The 24,105-nt window shown below is 46.9% G+C and overlaps 1 protein-coding gene across 1 annotated transcript; it reads left to right on the top strand.

Annotated features, from left to right (window-relative positions):
- Positions 1-20,138: 20,138 nt before the first annotated feature.
- Positions 20,139-22,271, top strand: LOC106563045 (uncharacterized; the record flags this gene model as incomplete). The annotated part of the gene is made up of 1 exon (XM_014128262.2): positions 20,139-22,271. A coding segment is annotated over exon 1 (2,055 nt), but the record flags the coding sequence as incomplete, so codon positions are not given.
- Between the last annotated feature and the right edge of the window lie 1,834 nt (positions 22,272-24,105).

Here is a 24,105-nt window from a genome sequence, read left to right as displayed (position 1 = left end):
ATTAGTAGACTTAGTGTAGCAGCCTTGTTTAACCACCATGTCATTATCGTTAGTAGACTTAGTGTAGCAGCCTTGTATAACCACCATGTCATTATCATTAGTAGACTTAGTGTAGCAGCCTTGTATAACCACCATGTCATTATCATTAGTAGACTTAGTGTAGCAGCCTTGTATAACCACCATGTCATTATCATTAGTAGACTTAGTGTAGCAGCCTTGTATAACCATCATGTCATTATCATTAGTAGACTTAGTGTAGCAGCCTTGTATAACCATCATGGAGCTGTAGGCCTAAGGCCACATCCTGTCTAGTCTTAATACCGTAACTTTGTTAGGCCTATATTTCAATATTTAGGCTACTGCATCAATCAATCAATCAATCAATCAATTAATTCATGCCATCACACAGCATACGAGACATTCATGCTTTGAAATACAATCAAGCATTTTAGTTTAAAAATGTAATAACATAAGGAGCTTTGAATAATTAGCCTGAACAATAAATAAACCGCAATTCACTAATATAACTGTTTTCAGTCTGCTGTAATAAAGGCTTTATATTTCTTCTTTTGTTTTCCGTTAGAGCAGACTCTCTAGTACACTTCTTTATTTAGTGTTGTTTACACTGTTCCAGATGGTCAGGCATAATAATCCTATTGTAATCTACCCGTTTGATACCTTTCTCTGGATCTCCTGTAGTTTCTACGACTTCCCCTTTCCCTCCTGAGCAACCGGGAAACATTCACCCGTTTCCCGTTTCTTTTTCACGTCCTCCACATCCAATTTAGCCGTCGACGTTACTGTGTTGGGAGTTTGTTCTAACTCATTTGATAGGCTACGATAGGCTATAGCTCAGGCCCTATTGGTCACTTGTATTCGATGCTTACATATTCCACGTAAAGAGAGCGAGGGTTGAGGGAATAGGGAATAGGGAATGTTTTTCTGAAACACATTAAGGATTTCGGTAAAGAAAAACTTTTCAGTCAGAAACTAAATGACTGAAATGATGTTGCAGCTTCAGCACGGACAGCGTAATAAACAGACACTGTGCTGTGATGCATTTTCTCTGCAGTAGGGAGGAGAGGGAGACCCCGACTGTGCTGTCAGGGGCCAGGGATTCTACAGGGGGCCAGGGTATCTACAGGGGGCCAGGGATTCTGCAGGGGGCCAGGGGTTCTGCAGGGGGCCAGGGGTTCTGCAGGGGGCCAGGGGTTCTGCAGGGGGCCAGGGATTCTACAGGGGGCCAGGGAACCTGCAGGGGGCCAGGGATCCTGCAGGGGGCCAGGGATTCTACAGGGGGCCAGGGATTCTGCAGGGGGCCAGGGATTCTTCCCCTGAGAGTGTTGAACTGGTTTAATAGAACAGTGTTGAACTGGTTTAATAGAACAGTGTTGAACTGGTTTAATAGAACAGTGTTGTACTGGTTTAATAGAACAGTGTTGAACTGGTTTAATAGAACAGTGTTGAACTGGTTTAATAGAACAGTGTTGAACTGTTACATGGAACAGGACCCAGTGGGTCTGCAGGTGGAGTTTCATAGGGATGAATGGATCTGATAGATGGAACAGGACCCAGTGGGTCTGCAGGTGGAGTTTCATAGGGATGAATGGTTCTGATAGATGGAACAGGACCCAGTGGGTCTGCAGGTGGAGTTTCATAGGGATGAAGGGTACTGTTAGATGGAACAGGACCCAGTGGGTCTGCAGGTGGAGTTCCATAGGGATGAATGGTTCTGATAGATGGAACAGGACCCAGTGGGTCTGCAGGTGGAGTTTCACAGGGATGAATGGTTCTGATAGATGGAACAGGACCCAGTGGGTCTGCAGGTGGAGTTTCATAGGGATGAATGGTGCTGATAGATGGAACAGGACCCAGTGGGTCTGCAGGTGTAGTTTCATAGGTATGAATGGTTCTGATAGATGGAACAGGACCCAGTGGGTCTGCAGGTGGAGTTTCATAGAGATTAATGGTTCTGATAGATGGAACAGGACCCAGTGGGTCTGCAGGTGGAGTTTCATATGGATGAATGGTTCTGATAGATGGAACAGGACCCAGTGGGTCTGCAGGTGGAGTTTACATTTACATTTAAGTCAAAGTTTCATAGGGATGAATGGTTCTGATAGATGGAACAGGACCCAGTGGGTCTGCAGGTGGAGTTTCATAGAGATGAATGGTTCTGTTAGATGGAATAGGACCCAGTGGGTCTGCAGGTGGAGTTTAATAGGGATGAATGGCTCGGTTCTGGTCAGTACATGACTGTCCAAGAAGGAAAGTTTTCATTGGTGCTGCTGTAATAGTGTGACCAATCACCATCACTTCCCAGACAGGAGTTTTACAGACAGACAGACAGACAGACAGACAGACAGACAGACAGACAGACAGAGGGTCTTGTCAGTGGACAGACAGTCTCTCCAGATGGTCAGTGGACAGACAGTCTCTCCAGATGGTCAGTGGACAGACAATCTCTCCAAATGGTCAGTGGACAGACAGTCTCTCCAAATGGTCAGTGGACAGACAGTCTCTCCAAATGGTCAGTGGACAGACAGTCTCTCCAGATGGTCAGTGCGGTAGATCAGTGATTTGGCTCTGAGATTGACCACTGTGATGGTGATGGCACAGGAAGGAAAACACTAACGGCAGCGTGTGATTTGTTTGGCGTGCTGGCCACTGGCGAGGTGGTAAAGTCCTCCTGTTGATTGTGTGGTGTGGCTTGATAAGGCTGCCATGGCGATGGTGTTTGTGAGAGGGGAAAACACAGTAACGTGTAACACACACACACACACACACACACACACACACACACACACACACACACACACACCTCACCCAGAGAGCAGCTGCACTTGGCAAAGGGAATATTTCAATCCATTTCTAGTATGTCTAGTTCCTCTCCTCCCTGACAGAATGACATTTAGTTCCTCTGTAATGTCTGCCGCTGTCTGAGACAGTGTTGTTCTGTCCGTCTCTGTAATGTCTGCCGCTGTCTGAGACAGAGCTTCCTTCACTGTTTCCATTGTTTCCTGTGATATAAAGGAAGTCGCCAAGACATCTTTATTCATTTAATCTCCATTCCAAGACACCCCAATTCATTTATTCTCCATTCCAAGACACCCCAATTCATTTATTCTCCGTTCCAAGACACCCCAATTCATTTAATCTCCGTTCCAAGACACCCCAATTCATTTAATCTCCGTTCCAGGCGTCAGGTTGGGGAGGTAGGAAACACATGCGTGTAGCGTGATAAGGCTGATGGTGCTTGTGACAGGAGAAAAACACAGTAACGTGTACACGTGTACACACACACACACACACGTTTTGACGCGACCCTGATGTAAATGTTGCGATGTGAAAACCCTGCGGCTCGATGACAGATTAAGTGACTCAGTGACTCAGCTGGCTCATAGCATCATGTGTCCTGCTGTAAGGATAGCATCATGTGTCCTGCTGTAAGGATAGCATCATGTGTCCTGCTATAAGGATAGCATCATGTGTCCTGCTGTAAGGATAGCATCATGTGTCCTGCTGTAAGGATAACATCATGTGTCCTGCTAGGAGGATAGCATCATGTGTCCTGCTATAAGGATAGCATCATGTGTCCTGCTATAAGGATAGCATCATGTGTCCTGCTATAAGGATAGCATCATGTGTCCTGATATAAGGATAGCATCATGTGTTCTGCTGTAAGGATAGCATCATGTGTCCTGCTGTAAGGATAGCATCATGTGGCCTGCTGTAAGGATAGCATCATGTGTCCTGCTGTAAGGATAGCATCATGTGTCCTGCTGTAAGGATAGCATCATGTGTCCTGCTGTAAGGATAGCATCATGTGTCCTGCTATAAGGATAGCATCATGTGTCCTGCTATAAGGATAGCATCATGTGTCCTGCTGTAAGGATAGCATCATTTGTCCTGCTAGGAGGATAGCATCGTGTGTCCTACTAGGAGGATAGCATCGTGTGTCCTGCTAGGAGGATAGCATCGTGTGTCCTGCTGTAAGGATAGCATCATGTGTCCTGCTGTAAGGATAGCATCATGTGTCCTGCTGTAAGGATAGCATCATGTGTCCTGCTGTAAGGATAGCATCATGTGTCCTGCTGTAAGGATAGCATCATGTGTCCTGCTGTAAGGATAGCATCATGTGTCCTGCTATAAGGATAGCATCATGTGTCCTGCTATAAGGATAGCATCATGTGTCCTGCTGTAAGGATAGCATCATTTGTCCTGCTAGGAGGATAGCATCGTGTGTCCTACTAGGAGGATAGCATCGTGTGTCCTGCTAGGAGGATAGCATCGTGTGTCCTGCTGTAAGGATAGCATCATGTGTCCTGCTGTAAGGATAGCATCATGTGTCCTGCTAGGAGGATAGCATCATGTGTCCTGCTAGGAGGATAGCATCATGTGTCCTGCTAGGAGGACAGCATCATGTGTCCTCCTAGGAGGATAGCATCATGTGTCCTGCTGAAAGGATAGCATCATGTGTCCTGCTGAAAGGATAGCATCATGTGTCCTGCTATAAGGATAGCATCGTGTGTCCTGCTAGGAGGATAGCATCGTGTGTCCTGCTAGGAGGATAGCATCGTGTGTCCTGCTAGGAGGATAGCACCGTGTGTCCTGCTAGGAGGATAGCATCGTGTGTCCTCCTATAAGGATAGCATCGTGTGTCCTGCAAGGAGGATAGCATCGTGTGTCCTGCTAGGAGGATAGCATCGTGTGTCCTGCTAGGAGGATAGCATCGTGTGTCCTGCTGTAAGGATAGCATCGTGTGTCCTGCTGTAAGGATAGCATCGTGTGTCCTGCTGTAAGGATAGCATCGTGTGTCCTGCTGTAAGGATAGCATCGTGTGTCCTGCTGTAAGGATAGCATCATGTGTCCTGCTGTAAGGATAGCATCATGTGTCCTGCTGTAAGGATAGCATCATGTGTCCTGCTAGGAGGATAGCATCGTGTGTCCTGCAAGGAGGATAGCATCGTGTGTCCTGCTAGGAGGATAGCATCGTGTGTCCTGCTGTAAGGATAGCATCATGTGTCCTGCAAGGAGGATAGCATCGTGTGTCCTGCTAGGAGGATAGCATCGTGTGTCCTGCTTGGAGGATAGCATCGTGTGTCCTGCTAGGAGGATAGCATCATGTGTCCTGCTAGGAGGATAGCATCGTGTGTCCTGCTAGGAGGATAGCATCGTGTGTCCTACTAGGAGGATAGCATCGTGTGTCCTACTAGGAGGATAGCATCATGTGTCCTGCTGTAAGGATAGCATCATGTGTCCTGCTAGGAGGATAGCATCATGTGTCCTGCTGTAAGGATAGCATCATGTGTCCTGCTAGGAGGATAGCATCATGTGTCCTGCTAGGAGGATAGCATCATGTGTCCTGCTAGGAGGATAGCATCATGTGTCCTGCTAGGAGGATAGCATCATGTGTCCTGCTAGGAGGATAGCATCATGTGTCCTGCTAGGAGGATAGCATCATGTGTCCTGCTAGGAGGAGAGCATCAAGTGTCCTGCTGTAAGGATAGCATCATGTGTCCTGCTGTAAGGATAGCATCATGTGTCCTGCTGTAAGGATAGCATCATGTGTCCTGCTGTAAGGATAGCATCATGTGTCCTGCTGTAAGGATAGCATCATGTGTCCTGCTATAAGGATAGCATCATGTGTCCTGCTATAAGGATAGCATCATGTGTCCTGCTATAAGGATAGCATCATGTGTCCTGCTGTAAGGATAGCATCATGTGTCCTGCTAGGAGGATAGCATCATGTGTCCTGCTAGGAGGATAGCATCGTGTGTCCTGCAAGGAGGATAGCATCGTGTGTCCTGCTAGGAGGATAGCATCATGTGTCCTGCTATAAAGATTGCATCGTGTGTCCTGCTAGGAGGATAGCATCGTGTGTCCTGCTATAAGGATAGCATCGTGTGTCCTGCTATAAGGATAGCATCGTGTGTCCTGCTATAAGGATAGCATCGTGTGTCCTGCTATAAGGATAGCATCGTGTGTCCTGCTATAAGGATAGCATCGTGTGTCCTGCTGTAAGGATAGCATCGTGTGTCCTGCTGTAAGGATAGCATCGTGTGTCCTGCTGTAAGGATAGCATCGTGTGTCCTGCTGTAAGGATAGCATCGTGTGTCCTGCTGTAAGGATAGCATCATGTGTCCTGCTGTAAGGATAGCATCATGTGTCCTGCTGTAAGGATAGCATCATGTGTCCTGCTAGGAGGATAGCATCGTGTGTCCTGCTAGGAGGATAGCATCGTGTGTCCTGCTAGGAGGATAGCATCGTGTGTCCTGCTAGGAGGATAGCATCGTGTGTCCTGCTAGGAGGATAGCATCGTGTGTCCTGCTAGGAGGATAGCATCGTGTGTCCTGCTAGGAGGATAGCATCGTGTGTCCTGCTAGGAGGATAGCATCGTGTGTCCTGCTAGGAGGATAGCATCGTGTGTCCTGCTAGGAGGATAGCATCGTGTGTCCTGCTAGGAGGATAGCATCGTGTGTCCTGCTAGGAGGATAGCATCGTGTGTCCTGCTAGGAGGATAGCATCATGTGTCCTGCTGTAAGGATAGCATCATGTGTCCTGCTGTAAGGATAGCATCATGTGTCCTGCTGTAAGGATAGCATCATGTGTCCTGCTAGGAGGATAGCATCATGTGTCCTGCTAGGAGGATAGCATCATGTGTCCTGCTAGGAGGATAGCATCATGTGTCCTGCTAGGAGGATAGCATCATGTGTCCTGCTAGGAGGATAGCATCATGTGTCCTGCTAGGAGGATAGCATCATGTGTCCTGCTAGGAGGATAGCATCATGTGTCCTCCTGAAAGGATAGCATCATTTGTCCTGCTGAAAGGATAGCATCATGTGTCCTGCTGTAAGGATAGCATCGTGTGTCCTGCTGTAAGGATAGCATCGTGTGTCCTGCTGTAAGGATAGCATCGTGTGTCCTGCTGTAAGGATAGCATCGTGTGTCCTGCTATAAGGATAGCATCATGTGTCCTGCTGTAAGGATAGCATCATGTCTCAGGTCCTGTGTGATATCATGAGGCTTTATCTACCTGTTGTCATGAGGCTTCATCTACCTGTTGTCTCAGGTCCTGTGTGATGTCATGATGCTTCATCTACCAGTTGTCTCAGGTCCTGTGTGATGTCATGAGGCTTCAACTACCTGTTGTCTCAGGTCCTGTGTGATGTCATGAGGTTTTATCTACCCGTTGTCTTAGGTCCTGTGTGATGTCATGAGACTTTATCTACCTGTTGTCTCAGGTCCTGTGTGATGTCATGAGGCTTTATCTACCTGTTGTCTCAGGTCCTGTGTGATGTCATGAGGCTTCATCTACCTGTTGTCTCAGGTCCTGTGTGATGTCATGAGGTTTTATATACCTGTTGTCTCAGGTCCTGTGTGATGTCATGAGGCTTCATCTACCTGTTGTCTCAGGTCCTGTGTGACGTCATGAGGTTTTATCTACCTGTTGTCTCAGGTCCTGTGTGATGTCGTGAGGCTTCATCTACCTGCTTGTAGGCTACACTTCAAATTGATCCCCTCATTTACTTGTTGTGTATTTAGTGCTTGTGCACGTTCCCCGTGAGCGCACGACGGGTTATTTTGTGCCCATTTTGCTTGTTGTTCTGGTTGCCGTTGGTTTTGCTTAATAAATCTCCGGTTATTACCCAGTTCTGCTCTCTTGCGCCTGACTTCTCTGCCGCCCATTACGCACCCCGCTACAAGAAGACTGTTTTATGGCTCTGTGATGTTAAGAGCTGGGATTTCTCTATATTTTACTAGCTGTATCCACCTTGTGGTTCTCTTACCTTCTCCTTCAGCTCCACTCCTCTCTCCCTCCCTCTCCCCGTCCCTCTCTCCGTCCCTCTCCCCCATCTCTCTCCTCCATCCCTCCAAAAATCAGAGCGGGCTGCCTCCTCTTCCATGTGTCCTTCTGTCCACTCCGTCTGTGCTTCAGTCTGGGCCACTGGGTGTATGATGACAGACAGTCCCTGAACAACGGCTCAACACCCACAAGAGACAGGAGGTGATGCAGAGAAACAGACAAATTACCCTCTAAAACTGACAGAGGATTACATTCTACTGAATCATATGAGAGAGTGGGTTCAATTCCCGGGTCACAGATATGTAAAAAAAATATACACTGCTCAAAAAAATAAAGGGAACACTTAAACAACACAATGTAACTCCAAGTCAATCACACTTCAGTGAAATCAAACTGTCCACTTAGGAAGCAACACTGATTGACAATAAATTTCACATGCTGTTGTGCAAATGGAATAGACAACAGGTGGGAATTATAGGCAATTAGCAAGACACCCCCAATAAAGGAGTGGTTCTGCAGGTGGGAACAACAGACCACTTCTCAGTTCCTATGCTTCCTGGCTGATGTTTTGGTCACTTTTGAATGCTGGCGGTGCTTTCACTCTAGTGGTAGCTTGAGACGGAGTCTACAACCCACACAAGTGGCTCAGGTAGTGCAGCTCATCCAGGATGGCACATCAATGCAAGCTGTGGCAAGAAGGTTTGCTGTGTCTGTCAGCGTAGTGTCCAGAGCATGGAGGCGCTACCAGGAGACAGGCCAGTACATCAGGAGACGTGGAGGAGGCCGTAGGAGGGCAACAACCCATTAGCAGGACCGCTACCTCCGCCTTTGTGCAAGGAGGAGCTGGAGGAGCACTGCCAGAGCCCTGCAAAATGACCTCCAGCAGGCCACAAATGTGCATGTGTCTGCTCAAACGGTCAGAAACAGACTCCATGAGGGTGGTATGACGGCCCGACGTCCACAGGTGGGGGTTGTGCTTACAGCCCAACACCGTGCAGGACGTTTGGCATTTGCCAGAGAACACCAAGATTGGCAAATTCGCCACTGGCGCCCTGTGCTCTTCACAGATGAAAGCAGGTTCACACTGAGCACGTGACAGACGTGACAGAGTCTGGAGACGCCGTGGAGAACGTTCTGCTGCCTGCAACATCCTCCAGCATGACCGGTTTGGCGGTGGGTCAGTCATGGTGTGGGGTGGTATTTCTTTGGGGGGCCGCACAGCCCTCCATGTGCTCGCCAGAGGTATTCTGACTGCCATTAGGTACCGAGAGGAGATCCTCAGACCCTTTGTGAGACCATATGCTGGTGCGGTTGGCCCTGGGTTCCTCCTAATGCAAGACAATGCTAGACCTCATGTGGCTGGAGTGTGTCAGCAGTTCCTGCAAGAGGAAGGCATTGATGCTATGGACTGGCCCGCCCGTTCCCCAGACCTGAATCCAAAGAGCACATCTGGGACATCATGTCTCGCTCCATCCACCAACGCCACGTTACACCACAGACTGTCCAGGAGTTGGCGGATGCTTTAGTCCAGGTCTGGGGGGAGATCCCTCAGGAGACCATCCGCCACCTCATCAGGACCATGCCCAGGCGTTGTAGGGAGGTCATACAGGCACGTGGAGGCCACACACACTACTGAGCCTCATTTTGACTTGTTTTAACCTCTATGGGCTAGGTGGGACGCTAGCGTGCCACCCGTGGTGCACTCCATCAACAGCAGGTGCATTTCAAGAGCGGCAAATTTGAATCCAAATAAATGTCAAAATTCAAATTTTTCAAACATACAACTATTTTACACCCTTTGAAAGATAAACATCTCCTTAATCTAACCACGTTTTACGATTTCAAAAAGGTTTTACGGCGAAAGCATAAATTTAGAGTATGTTAGGACAGTACATTTACAAGAGTTGTGTGTAATGTTTTGTCAATTCAAAGACAGGGTCACCAAAACCATAAAACCAGCTAAAATGATGCACTAACCTTTTACAATCTCCATCAGATGACACTCCTAGGACATTATGTTAGACAATGCATGCATTTTTAGTTCTATCAAGTTCATATTTATATCCAAAAACAGCGTTTTACTATGGCATTGATGTTGAGGAAATCGTTTCCCTCCAATAACCGGCAGTCAAGTCAGCGTCACAAATTAAATAATTAAAATTAGAAAACATTGGTAAAATATTATATTGTCATTTAAAGAATTATAGATTTACATCTCTTGAACGCAATCAACTTGCCAGATTTAAAAATAACCTTACTGGGAAATCACACTTTGCAATAATCTGAGCACTGCGCCCAGAAAAATACGCGTTGCGATACAGACTAGACGTCATGTTGGGGAGATCTAAAATCGAAAATACTATGTAAATAATCCATTACCTTTGATTCTCTTCATCAGATGTCACTTCCAGGTATCACAGGTCCATAACGAATGTAGTTTTGTTCAAAAAAGCTCATCATTTATGTCCAAAATCTCCGTCTTGTTAGCACATGATCTAAGCCAGCCGGACTTCTCGTCATGAACGAGGGGAAAAAATATATTTACGTTCGTTCAAACATGTCAAACGTTGTATAGCATAAATCATTAGGGCCTTTTTTAACCAGAACATGAATAATATTCAAGGTGGACGAATGCATACTCTTTTATAACGTATTGGAACGAGGGTACCCAACATGAACTCGCGCGCCAGGTGTCTAATGGGACATCATCGTTCCATGGCTCTTGTTCGGTCAGATCTCCCTCCAGAAGACTCAAAACACTTTGTAAAGGCTGGTGACATCTAGTGGAAGCAATAGGAAGTGCCAAAATATTCCTCAGCCCCTGTGTTTTTCAATGGGATAGGTTTAAAGGTAATACAACACATCAGGTATCCACTTCCTGTCAGAAAATGTCTCAGGGTTTTGCCTGCCAAATGAGTTCTGTTATACTCACAGACACCATTCAAACAGTTTTAGAAACTTTAGGGTGTTTTCTATCCATATATAATAAGTATATGCATATTCTAGTTACTGGGTAGGATTAGTAACCAGATTAAATCGGGTACATTTTTTTATCCAGACGTGCAAATGCTGCCCCCTAGCCCTAACAGGTTCATCTAACTGCACTGTCCGATTTACAGTAGCTATTACAGCGAAAACATGCCATGCGATTGTTTGAGGACGGCGCCCCACATCAAAATATTTTTCCACCGGCACAGGTTTCATACATTCACAAATAACGATTAAATATTCACTTACTTTTTGAAAATCGTCCTCTGATTTGTCATCCAAAGGGTCCCATCTATAACATGTAGTGTCATTTTGTTAGATAAAATCCTTCTTTATATCCCAAAAAGTCTAGTTAGTTGGCACCATCGATTTGAGTAATCCACTCGTTCAACCTGCAGAGAAAGGAATCCGAAAATCTACCCCTAATCTTTGTTTCAACAAGTCAAAATACGTTTCTGTTTACTCCTCAGATACCCTAAAATGTAATCAAACTGTAATATTTCTTTAAGAAGAATGTTCAATAGGAAGCCGACTTTAACAGGTGCGTAAATGTCTTCATAGCGCGGGCAAAAACGTATTTCCAAGACAGTGTCCTTCTGCTAAAACTGATATTTCTTTGTTTTTGAAGTTACAAGCCTGAAACCTTGAACATAGACTGATGACACCCCGTGGAAGCCATAGGAATTGCATCCTAGGGAGCTAATTTTCAATATGACCATATTCTTGAATTTCTAAGAGGGTGGTCTCTAAATAAAATAATTCTGGTTGTTTTTTCTTTGGATTTTCTCCTACCATATCTATTGTGTTTTATTCTCCTACATTATTTTAACATTTCTAAAAACTTCAAAGTGTTTTCTTTCCAATGGTACCAATTATATGCATATCCTGGCTTCAGGGCCTGAGCAACAGGCAGCTTACTTTGGGCACGTCATTCAGACAGGAAGTGGAGAAAAAAGGGGCCTAGCCCTAAGAAGTTAAAGAATGATGGAGGCCACTGGGTTTTTGGGGACCTTCAATGCTTCTGAAATGTTTCCGTACCCTTCACCAGATCTGTGCCTTGACACAATCCTGTCTCAGAGCTCTACAGACAATTCCTTCGACCTCATGGCTTGGTTTTTGCTCTGACATGTACTGTCAACTGTGGGACCTTATATAGACAGGTGTGTGCCTTTCCAAATCATGTCCACTCAATAGCATTTACCACAGGTGGACTCCAATCAAGTTGTAAAAACATCAAGGATGATCAATGGAAACAGGATGCACCTGAGCTAAATTTCGAGTTTCATAGCAAAGGGTCTGAATACTTATGTAAAGAAGGTATTTCTGTTCTGTATTTTTAAGAAATGTGCAAAAATTTCTAAAAACCTGTTTTCGCTTTGTTATTATGGGGTATTGTGTGTAGATTGATGTGGGAAAAATATGTTTAATACATTTTAGGATAAGGCTGTAACGTAACAACATTTGGAAAAAGTCAAGGGTCTGAATACTTTCCGAATGCACCGTATATGTATAAACAGTTTACTGTTTACTTTTATTCCACTACATTCCTAAAGAAAATAATGTACTTTTTACTCCATACCCAAAAGTACTGGTTACAGTTTTAATGCTTAGCAGGACAAGAAAATGATCTGACGGACTCACTGAACACATGCTTCCTTTGTAAATGATGTCTGAGTGTTGGAGTGTGCCCCTGGCTATGCATAAATTAAAGAAAAAAGAAAATGATACCGTCTGGTTTGCTTAATATAAGGAATGTGAAATGATTTATACTTGTACTTTTTCTTTTGATACTTAAGTATATTTAAAACCAAATACTTAAACTTTTACTCAAGTAGTATTTTACTGGGTGACTTTCACTTGAGTCATTTTCTATTAAGGTATCTTTACTTTTACTCAAGTATAACAATTTTGTACTTTTTCCACCACTGCATTCCGCAGATTCTGTTGAAAAACGTTTCTTAAAACGGAAGCAAACAAACAAAACGGGGATAAACCTGAATTTGCCCAATAGAAACTCTTTTGCAACTGTTAGACTACTGATTACACCCTAGATCAGCTAGATGCAGGCAAGAATCTCACTGTCTGTCCTTGTGTCACTGTCTGTCCTTGTGTCACTGTCTGTCACCTCAAATTTGTCTCTCGACCTGTGTGCACCTACGTTGTAAACTGTCATTCATAGGCTAGGTTGTTGCAACCACATGATGGGTATAGGGAAAATTAGAGTATCATGTAGTACTACACTGTACTGTACTATATCTAGCTAGCGCTACACTGTACTGTACTATATCTAGCTAGCGCTACACTGTACTGTACTATATCTAGCTAGCGCTACACTGTACTATATCTAGTGTCGTGTCTTTGGGGTACCATTAAACTGAAGACATGTTTATCAATTAACTCCCTGTAATTATTATCACGCGATTTAACTGATTAATCGTTTAATTGTAATTAACTAGGAGATCGGGGCACCAAGGAAAATATTCAGATTACAAAGCTATAATTTTCCTAATATAACTTTCCTATATTATAACATTACATATTATATTCTGTTATAGTATAGGCCGATTATCTTCTGGTTTAAATGGTGTATTTTAACTCGCGTCCAGTCTCATTCCAAACGTCGTAAATTGTTGTATCTGCACGAACCCAGTCTTTACTAAGAGTCATCCATACATCAATTGTCTTAAAATCATTTATTTACTAAACTAAGTAATTCACATGAGTATACAAACAGTAATTATCATCACAAGCAATTGGTAGAGTAATGTGCCCTCGTGGCTAACAGGCATGGCTGGTGTCTTGTAGAACAATGGGTCATAAAATGTTCAGCTGAGGAGGTACACAGTTCATTAATATTAACAATTGACATGCTAATCCTTTGAACATGAACGCTCACTCATTTGAGAACAATTGCAATCAATATATTTACGCTCAGTGTGTCGTTCTGTTGGAGAGAGATCTCTCTCTCTCTCTCTCTCACATTCATTAAGAGAAGGCCTAAATGGGCTGGCGAACCAATATGGGGCTCAGTTACCAGCTGCAAATACCCAAAGGTGGGCCAATCATTTTCTTCAAAAAATGACAGCGCAGGATGATGTGGAACCATATCTTACCACCTTCGAAAGGTCGGCAGAGAGGGAGAAGTGGCTGAAAGAAGAATGGGCAGGGCTTCTGGCACCATACCTGGCAGGGGACGCTCAAAAAGCATATTTCGACCTGGAGTTGAAGGATGCACAGGATTACGATAAACTCAAGTGAGAGATTCTGACTAGACTGGGAGTGACCGATACCGTGAGGGCACACCACTTCCATCAGGGGTCCTACAGACCGGGGCAACCCCCCCGAACACAGATTTTCGACTTGATTCACCTGGCATGGAAATGGTTGCGACCGGAGACCCGTTCTTCCGCCGAGGTCGTCGAGACCATCGTACTCAACCAGTTTCAGCGAGGTCTACCCCAAGAAGTGCGACGATGGGTTGGCCAGAACGAGGTACTTTCCGCCGACCATCTCGTGGGCCTGGTTGAACAGTATTGTATGGCAGGAACAGCTGAGCAGGCACAGGAGGAAAGATTCTCATTCCCCAGGCCTGGGCGAACCAGCGGACAGGGTAAGACTGTCCCAACAGGTGGAGGGAGAGGAGAGCAGCGTGGGGCCATGAGGAAAGAATCAGAATTGGGCCGAGACACTAAGGAAAAAGCCGGAAACCGGGACTGGGGGTCGAGGAGGTCTCCCCCCAAAACCCTATTATCTGTTACAATTGTAATCGACCGGGACATATTGCATCCTACTGCCCTATTAAAGAAGAACCAATGCAATGTAACCTCGGTGAAAAAGAAGATGAGATATGGTATGAATGTCCTGTGGTAACCACTGTATTTGAAAGATCGAGAAACAAACATATGTGCAGGGTGAAGGTTGAAGGGAAAGAGGTTGAAGCACTACTGGATTCCGGCAGTATGCTAACCCTGGTCGTTGCAAATCTAGTGCCGACTCATAAACTGGATACAAGTCAGGATATCAGTGTTACCTGCATTCATGGGGATACCCGTCTGTACCCCACAGCATTAGTGAGCATACAAACAGAGGACGGTCTGCTGGATTATGAGGTCGGCGTGGTCCCAAAGATGCCATATGATGTAATATTGGGTAGATACTTTCCTAACTTTGCGCAGTTAGGCCAAAAGAACGGCATATTTGAGAAGCCATCAACCCTGACCAAGCAGGAAGAAGCATGGGGCCTTCAACCAAGGCCAAGAAAAGAGATCTCCCAGGGGCCAACCTCACAGGTACTAGTAGGGGAGGATGAGGATGAAGCGGCAAACCTCGTTGATAATGAACAGCCCAGTACTAGTGGGGCTGGGGTTGATCTGAATCCAGAGGACGACTATCTAGAACCAGCAGACCTGGCAGGGTCCATGACTAATTTCGGGACGGCCCAACACCAGGATCCAACCCTGCAGCAAGCCAGAGCAGACGTGCATGTCGTAGATGGTACTCCCATAAATTATGGGATGATACCTAATAGTTTTCCCCACTTCATCATGAAAAATGGTTTGGTGTACAGAGTCTCAAAAATAGGGGTTGATGTGGTGGAACAGTTGTTGGTCCCCACCCGGTACAGGAAGACAGTACTGGATCTAGCTCATGGGCACATTCTGGGTGGACACCTTGGTATCAATAAAACCCGAGACCGGATTGTAAGGAGGTTTTACTGGCCAGGAATTCAGGCTGAAGTGGCTCGGCATTGTGGAGAGTGCCCGGAGTGCCAGGTAACAGCTCCCCGACCAGCGTTTAGAAGCCCGTTAGTGCCACTCCCCATAATTGAAACGCCATTTGAGAGGATAGCGATGGATATACTGGGCCCACTACCCAAATCCGCCAGAGGGCACCAATACATTCTGGTCATTCTAGATTATGCCACTCGCTACCCAGAAGCCATTTCCCTTCGGACAATGGCTTCCAAAAATATCGCCAAGGAACTAATGCTATTGTTCACCAGGGTAGGGGTCCCAAAGGAGATCCTTGCTGAACAGGGGACCCCCTTTATGTCCCGCCTTATGGCGGACCTATGTAAATTGTGGCAGGTGAAACAGTTTAGGACATCGGTTTACCATCCACAGACGGACGGGCTGGTTGAGAGATTCAACCGGACCCCGAAGTCAATGCTCAGGAAGGTAATCGACAAGGATGGGAAAAACTGGGATTGCATGTTGCCATATCTGATGTTTGCCATTAGAGAGGTTCCTCAAGCCTCGCTGGGGTTTTCTCCCTTCGAGCTGGTAGATGGGAGGCACCCCCGAGGAATCTTAGACATCGCCCGGGAAACCTGGGAACACCAATCCACCCCGTATACTAGTGTCATAGAGCACATCACGGCAATGCAAAACAGGATAGCCACAGTCATGCCCATCGTCAGAGAGCACATGAGACAAGCACAAGAGCACCAGCGGCACACTTATAACCAGCAGGCTACCCTGAGGGAATTTCAACCGGGAGATAAGGTGTTAGTGCTGATCCCCACGGTAGAGTGCAAACTACTAGCCACATGGAAAGGACCATATGAAGTACTGGAGAGAATAGGAGAAGTTAATTATCGGATCCGATAGCCAGGTCGACGGCCCCAGGAACAGATCTATCACATAAACCTGTTAAGCATGGAGAGAGAGAGAAACACTAATGGTCATGTACCCCACACACACTCACGAGACAGCCAAAGTAAATATTTCACCTACTCTGTCCCCAGCACAAGTACAGGAAGTAAAGACCCTGATCCAGAAAAACAGAGAAGTGTTTGAGGTACCCGGCCGAACTGAGGTTACAGCTCATGATATAGTTTCCCTACCAGGGAGAAAAGTGAGCATGAGGCCATATCGGGTACCTGAGGCTCGACAGGCAGCGATTAGAGCAGAGACGGAGAAAATGTTGACAGCTGGAGTGATCGAAGAGTCACATAGTGAGTGGTCTAGCCCAATTGTGATGGTCTTCAAGCCCGATGGGTCTTTGCGGTTCTGTAACAACTTTCGGAAGGTAAATGAAATCGCCAAGTTTGATGCCTACCCCATGCCCAGGGTAGACGAACTACTGGAGAAAATTGGTAAAGCTCGATACATTACGACCCTGGACCTGACAAAAGGGTACTGGCAAATTCCTCTGACCCCCAGGGCCAAAGAAAAGACAGCCTTTGCAACCCCTGATGGTTTGTTTCAATACACCGTCATGCCATTAGGCCTACACGGGGCCCCAGCCACCTTTCAACGGCTCATGGACAAGGTCCTAAAACCGCACCAAGCATCTGCCGCAGCTTATTTAGATGACGTGGGGATCTACAGCCCAGATTGGGAATCCCACTTACCTTGGGTACAGGCAGTGTTAGACGCCCTTAGAAAGGCAGGGCTCACGGCGAACCCTGCCAAGTGTTATGTGGGGTTAGAGGAAACGGAGTATCTGGGATACACAGTGGGAAGAGGATTAATCAAACCCCAACGTAAGAAGGTGGAGGTAATTAGAGAATGGCCGAAACCAGTAAATAAGAAGCACGTTCGAGCCTTCCTAGGGCTGACCGGGTACTACCGGAAGTTCATCCCAAGTTATGCCACAGTGGCCGCCCCACTCACCGACATGACTAGAGCCAGAGGGCCAAACATGGTCAAGTGGGATGAAAGGGCCACCAAAGCATTTAGGACATTACAGGAGGCCCTCTGCTGTAATCCAGTGCTGGTGGTACCAGACTTTGAGAGAGAGTTTGTGGTTCAGACGGATGCTTCAGAGGTCGGCTTGGGAGCAGTGCTGTCCCAAGAGGTAGAAGGGGTGGAACACCCCATCCTGTTTTTAAGCAGGAAGCTGGAACCACGGGAAACCAACTACTCAGTTGTTGAGAAAGAGGCGCTGGCAGTAAAGTGGGCTCTGGAAAGCCTGAAATACTACCTGAAATACTACCACTTCACCCTCATCAGTGACCATGCACCACTCACCTGGATGCATAGGGCTAAAGAGAAGAACGCTCGGGTGATGCGGTGGTTTTTGAGTCTCCAACCGTTTCACTTTGACTTGAAACACAGAGCAGGAAAGGAAATGGGAAATGTGGATGGGTTATCCCGCATGCACGCATATTTTGCTGCGGTAGCCCGACCTAGGGGGTCGGATCTAGGGGGGGAGATGTGTGGCAAAGAAGGGGGTCGAGTGATAAATGGCAGATATGTGAGGGCAGAACTAATAAACGGGCTCTGCCCGATCACTAAAATGGCCACCCCGATCAGAACTACAGATCACAAAATGGCCGACTGCCAAAACTACAATTCCCAGAAGCAAGGGGAACCCTCAGAAGGTGGAGCTGACCCACAGATAAAGGGTCATTAAAAACCTTGACCTTACCTGCGGCCTGGGTGGACCAGGACAGAGAAACAAACACACAGGTACTGTCATGTTCGAAATAACTTTCATTCTGGGCTGACTTTGGTGACAGTTTCCCACTTAATTTGTGACAAACGCTCCTAGCGTTGAAGAGGTTTGCCACAGCATCGATTTTATTTTTTACCCCGTTACTAGTATTTGGTTCATGTGATGTCACAGGGGGCAGTGAAGAATGCTAGTAGATACCATATACTTACAGTCATTGCGCTAACGCTAGTTCACGTTGGCTTGCAAAGACCTCACATTTCCTTCATACTGGACACAGACATAAAAAAATGGTATCCGTGAGTTCATCTGACTCTTGGGAAGCAGATAAAGGGCTTCATTGCCAAAATCCCAAAGTTTCCCTTTAAGCAGGTTTTATTTGGACTCTAATCCTTCACTGCTGTGCTTAGGAGAGGAGAGGACAGGAGAGGAGAGGCTAGTGAACTGAACCCTCCTTCCTGCCAGAGAAAAGGATCAACCCCATTGGATTATCCTGACCCCTCCTCCATTGTAGCTCCATGACTACCGCATGTTTTTTTTACCCCAAGTTTCCCCACAATCCTATGTGAACGTGACACCAGCCCAGCACAAGCATGGTCTCTGGGGTTCACGGTAAAATGAAATAGCAGGCCTTACAAGGTGGGTTTTTGTGTGTGTGTGTGTGTGTGTGTGTGTGTGTGTATACACAGTGTGTGTGTGTGTGTGTGTGTGTGTGTGTGTGTGTGTGTGTGTGTGTGTGTATATATACAGTGGGTGTGTATACACAGTGTGGGGTTTTGTGTGTGTATACACAGTGTGGGGTTTTGTGTGTGTGTGTGTATATATACAGTGGGTGTGTATACACAGTGTGGGGTTTTGTGTGTGTGTATACGGTGGGTGTGTATACACTGTGTGTGTGTGTGTGTGTGTGTGTATCCGGTGTGTGTGTATACACTGTGTGTGTGTGTGTGTGTGTGTGTGTGTGTGTGTGTGTGTGTGTGTGTGTGTGTGTGTGTGTGTGTGTGTGTACACAGTGTGGGGTTGTGTGTGTGTGTGTGTGTGTGTGTATATATATTGTGGCAAACCTCTTCCAAGTTAGGAGCGTTTGTCACAAATTAAGTGGGAAACTGTCACCAAAGTCAGCCCAGAATGAAAGTTCTTTCGAACATGACAGTACCTGTGTGTTTGTTTCGCTGTCCTGGTCCACCCAGGCCGCAGGTAAGGTCAAGGATAGCAGGGTTCGGTACACAAATCTGGTTCTCGGTAGGTCCAGGTCTAAACGCCAACAGGTAAGTCCAAAACAGTCCAGCTCGTACAGGGTAAATCCAGCCAATGTAGATTGTCTCTTTCTCTATGGTTCATAGATCCTTCCCGCCCTCTCTCTCTCTTCCTGGTTTTTCTTGACCTTTTATCTATAGGTCGGCTCCACCTTCTGAGGGTTCCCCTTGCTTCTGGGAATTGTAGTTTTGGCAGTCGGCCATTTTGTGATCTGTAGTTCTGATCGGGGTGGCCATTTTAGTGATCGGGCAGAGCCCGTTTATTAGTTCTGCCCTCACATATCTGCCATTTATCACTCGACCCCCTTCTTTGCCACAATATGTATGTATGTATGTATATATGTGTGTGTAATATATATATATATATATGTATGTATGTATGTATGTATGTATGTATGTATGTATGTATGTGTGTGTGTGTGTGTGTGTATATATGTGTGTGTATATATATATATATGTGTGTATGTGTATATATATATATATATATATGTGTGTGTATATATATATATGTGTGTATGTGTATATATGTGTGTATATATATATGTATTTGTGTGTGTGTGTGTGTGTATACAGTGGGTGTGTATATACAGTGGGTGTGTGTGTGTGTATATATACAGTGTGGGGTTTTGTGTGTGTGTATACAGTGTGGGGTTGTGTGTGTATATACAGTGGCTGTGTGTTTGTCACGTCACCGTTCATTTGCCTCCTCATGGCGTTCTGTTTCCATGTGTGAATAATTTAGTGATAGCCTGGCTGTGTGAAGCTACATGACAGCACAGCCTTCAGGGGAGAACCGTTACCCCTCCGGTCCGGGACTCGGATGGACTAGTGAGGGACAGTTTAGGGACATAGGGGAACGACAGAGTCTCTGTCGTCACGAAGACGCCGTCACGATTGAGGGGCGCAGGAATTCTGTGGCGCTGGTAGGGGGCGAGGGCGGGGTCTGGTACGAGCTGCCTCACGAACTACGACCCCCTCCCTCAGACTTTTTACCTCAGAATGACGAAGCCATGTACCCCTACCAGATCTACCAACTCTACCCAGAGAGTCATGGACAACCACTTCCACACACCTTGGTGAGGAAGAACTCAGTACCCGAGCTGAGTAGTCTCTATCTCAGGCAAATGATGGCAGCCAGGGCTTCTTCCGTGGTTCCTCCAGCTCAACAGAATTACTACCAGGCTGAACTCCCGCTGGACAACACAGCCCCGGCTATGACTATTTCTACTGCTGCTACCAGGAGCTTATCTCCTCGTCGTCTTGAAGACGGCTCTTCCTTATATAGGGCCAGCCAGCAGCAGCATCACCTGCTTAACAGATCAGCATCGCATTATGGGATGTCCGGGCTCACCGGTGGAAGAGGGGGGTTTAGAGCTGGTGTTTCTACTGCGTCTGCCTGGGATCAAGGACACGCCAGGTCCGCCCCTCCTCTCCCAGCTCTTACTCCTGCCCCAGGCCCTCCCCCTCCTCCTCCTCCTTCCTCTCCCACTCACAACGAGCTCAGCCGGTCGTACCGGGAAGCCAAGATGATCCCAGACTTCCAGCACAGCATTGGTGTCTGCAGGGCTCCATCTCCTGCCTGCTACGGGGTCCAACCCCCGCTTCCTGTTTACGCTGCGGCCCAGCCTCAGCCTCTCCCTTCTCTTTCTGCTTATCACCCTCCCCTCTACAGTGCCATCTACAACCTCCCGTTGGACCCCCGGGTTGGTGTTGGACAGGCTGCCGCAGCCACCAGTCTCATGGTGGACCCAGCTACCCAGCAACACGGACACATGGACGGTTCCCTCCAGCACTACGGTGCTGTAGCATCCCAGAGGCTTCCCTACGACCCGGGATACGACCCCGGCTCTGCCATGGTCCAACAACAACAACACCCTAGCGCGGAGTTGAATATGGATCCCAAGAGGATGGTGGACCAAGGGTTCCTGGCGTTCCTCAGAGCCGAGGGTCTAGCGGACAGCACCATCAGCTTACTACTCCAGCAGGGCTTTGACTCCACCTCTATGCTGGGGGTCATGGAGGATCATGACGTCCGTTCTATAGCCACTAATCTGGGCCAGGCCCGAGCTCTGTCCAGCGTGGTGCTTCACTGTAAACAGCAGCCTGGGGAGTCGGCCTTAGCCGCTCAGCAGCGCATTAGAGCCCGCTCCAACAGCTTCGGCCACACCAACAACCTCTACATGCAAGGGATGCAGAACATGACCCAGGGGATGAGCAGCATGGCCATGGACCCCCACACGATGCATCAGCAGCCCCCCACCACCCTCCAGACCTTCAGCCCCAGGATGGGAGAGTTCCTGGGCAGGAGACCCAACAGTGCCCCATCTCAACACCTCCTGGAGACCACCACGTACGGAGCACCCCGAGGGACCTTCCCTGTCAGCTCCGGGGAATACGGTAACGCCGTCACCCAGGCAAGACCGCTATCCATGTACAACGCCCACACCGGCATCGCCATGTCCTCCCTGCAGCACCAGCAGCCTACTGCCCCCAACACCCCCGGCGGAATGGCCCCCAAAACTTTCTCTGGTTCTTACTCCCCCATGGAGCTCATGAAGAGAGCCCCCAATATGCCCCCCATGTCACCTGGGGTGGTTCAGAGCCCCCTGCACAGCCCCCAGCTGCTGAGGAAGGGGACGTCCAATGCAGGGGAGAGCGGTGTGGTCGTAGCAGCGTCGTCCACCTCCCACCAGATACAGACCCTTAACAACAACAGGACGGCAGGACGGAGGACGGGACCACCTGTCATTGTTTCTACCATGGCTGCCTCACCTGATACAAGTAACCACGGTCCTCTGACCTCGCTATCCCTCCTCTCCTCCTCTCCTCTCCTCTCCCCTCCCCTCCCCTCTCCTCCCCTCCTCTCCTCTCCAACTCTCCTCCTCAACTCCTCTCCTGTCCTCTCTCTCTTGACTTTAGCTTGGCTTGTCGTTGTTCCTTTTAGTTTGTCCATATGTTACTTATTCAAACGTTCTTCCTATCTGTCCTATATCTAGTTTCCTATTGGCTGGATTTAGTTGATGTTGGAGTGTTGGGCTTTCATTAGAATCTATTTGTGCTGTATGTTGATGTTTTTACAGAACAATGATAACGATATGTGTTTCATTATTAATGTTTTCTAAAGCTTAAATATTTACATTTTATATCAACAACCTTTTTAATGAATTGATGAAGAATACTGTGTGATACTGTATATGTGATATGATAATCAACTTTACCTGACAGGTCTGTTTTTAAATGGTGACACTATTTATACAACCAGTAGCACCGCTGTAGACCCGTGTCCTTAGAGCTCCTGTCTGTCTCTGATCCCTGTTTAAATACAACCAGCAGCACCGCTGTAGACCCGTGTCCTTAGAGCTCCTGTCTTTCTGTGGTCCCTGTTTAAATACAACCAGTAGCACCGCTGTAGACCCGTGTCCTTAGAGCTCCTGTCTGTCTGTGATCCCTGTTTAAATACAACCAGTAGCACCGCTGTAGACCCGTGTCCTTAGAGCTCCTGTCTGTCTGTGATCCCTGTTTAAATACAACCAGTAGCACCGCTGTAGACCCGTGTCCTTAGAGCTCCTGTCTGTCTGTGGTCCCTGTTTAAATACAACCAGTAGCACCGCTGTAGACCCGTGTCCTTAGAGCTCCTGTCTGTCTGTGGTCCCTGTTTAAATACAACCAGTAGCACCGCTGTAGACCCGTGTCCTTAGAGCTCCTGTCTGTCTGTGATCCCTGTTTAAATACATCCAGCAGCACTGTAAATCCTAAAAATCGTACCCGCGGTTTGACTTGAAATTCACTCAAGTTGTTTGGGTTTTGTAGTGACACATTGTGTTGCTCGTTTGTTTCTGCAAACTTGGATTGGATAGGTGATGTCCTCTCATCAGGAGCTAGTGTGTTTGACAGTCTCTTCTCTCTCCATTCTACTCTGCTGTCTCCTCTCATCAGGAGCCAGTGTGTTTGACAGTCTCTGTCTCTCCATTCTACTCTGCTGTCTGCTCTCATCAGGAGCTTAGTGTCCACACATCCTGTTAATATAATTGGATGTGTGGGTGTCACATGGAATCATTTGTAATCTCTAGCTAGCTTCTGTTTTTAGACAGCCTAGATACACACACACACACACACACACACACAGAGTCTCAATATCTACTAGGATTAGCAGTTGTTTTTTATTGGTGACATTCCTCAGCCTTAAACCCTCCACCCTCCCGTTCCAGGAAGTAGAGAGAATCTGATCGTATGGCTCAGACTGAAAAGTTGATGGAAAGTCAATCTTTCATTTTCACTCTGTGTATTGCTTTGCTTTTGTTCACTGTCTGACATTTTCCACAATATTTCACCATTTTTTCAAGCAGTTCTGTGTGTGTGTGTGTGTGTGTGTGTGTGTGTGTGTGTGTGTGTGTGTGTGTGTGTGTGTGTGTGTGTGTGTGTGTGTGTGTGTGTGTGTGTGTGCGTGTGCGTGTGCGTGCGCGTGCGTGTGTGTTGACGTGTTTTGGGGAATAGTTGTTATTCCCCTGGTTGTTCAGGTTGAGTTCCTGCTTAGAAATCCTCACAAATCCATTTACACAGCTACCACGTAAAGCATAGCTACCACGTAAAGCTAAGCTACCACGTAAAGCATATCTACCACGTAAAGCACAGCTACCACGTAAAGCATATCTACCA

Source organism: Salmo salar, unplaced genomic scaffold (assembly GCF_905237065.1).
Source record: "Salmo salar unplaced genomic scaffold, Ssal_v3.1, whole genome shotgun sequence".
Lineage (NCBI taxonomy): Eukaryota > Metazoa > Chordata > Actinopteri > Salmoniformes > Salmonidae > Salmo > Salmo salar.
Note: the sequence above shows the minus strand (reverse complement) of the source record. Positions and strands in the feature narration are given on the sequence as shown.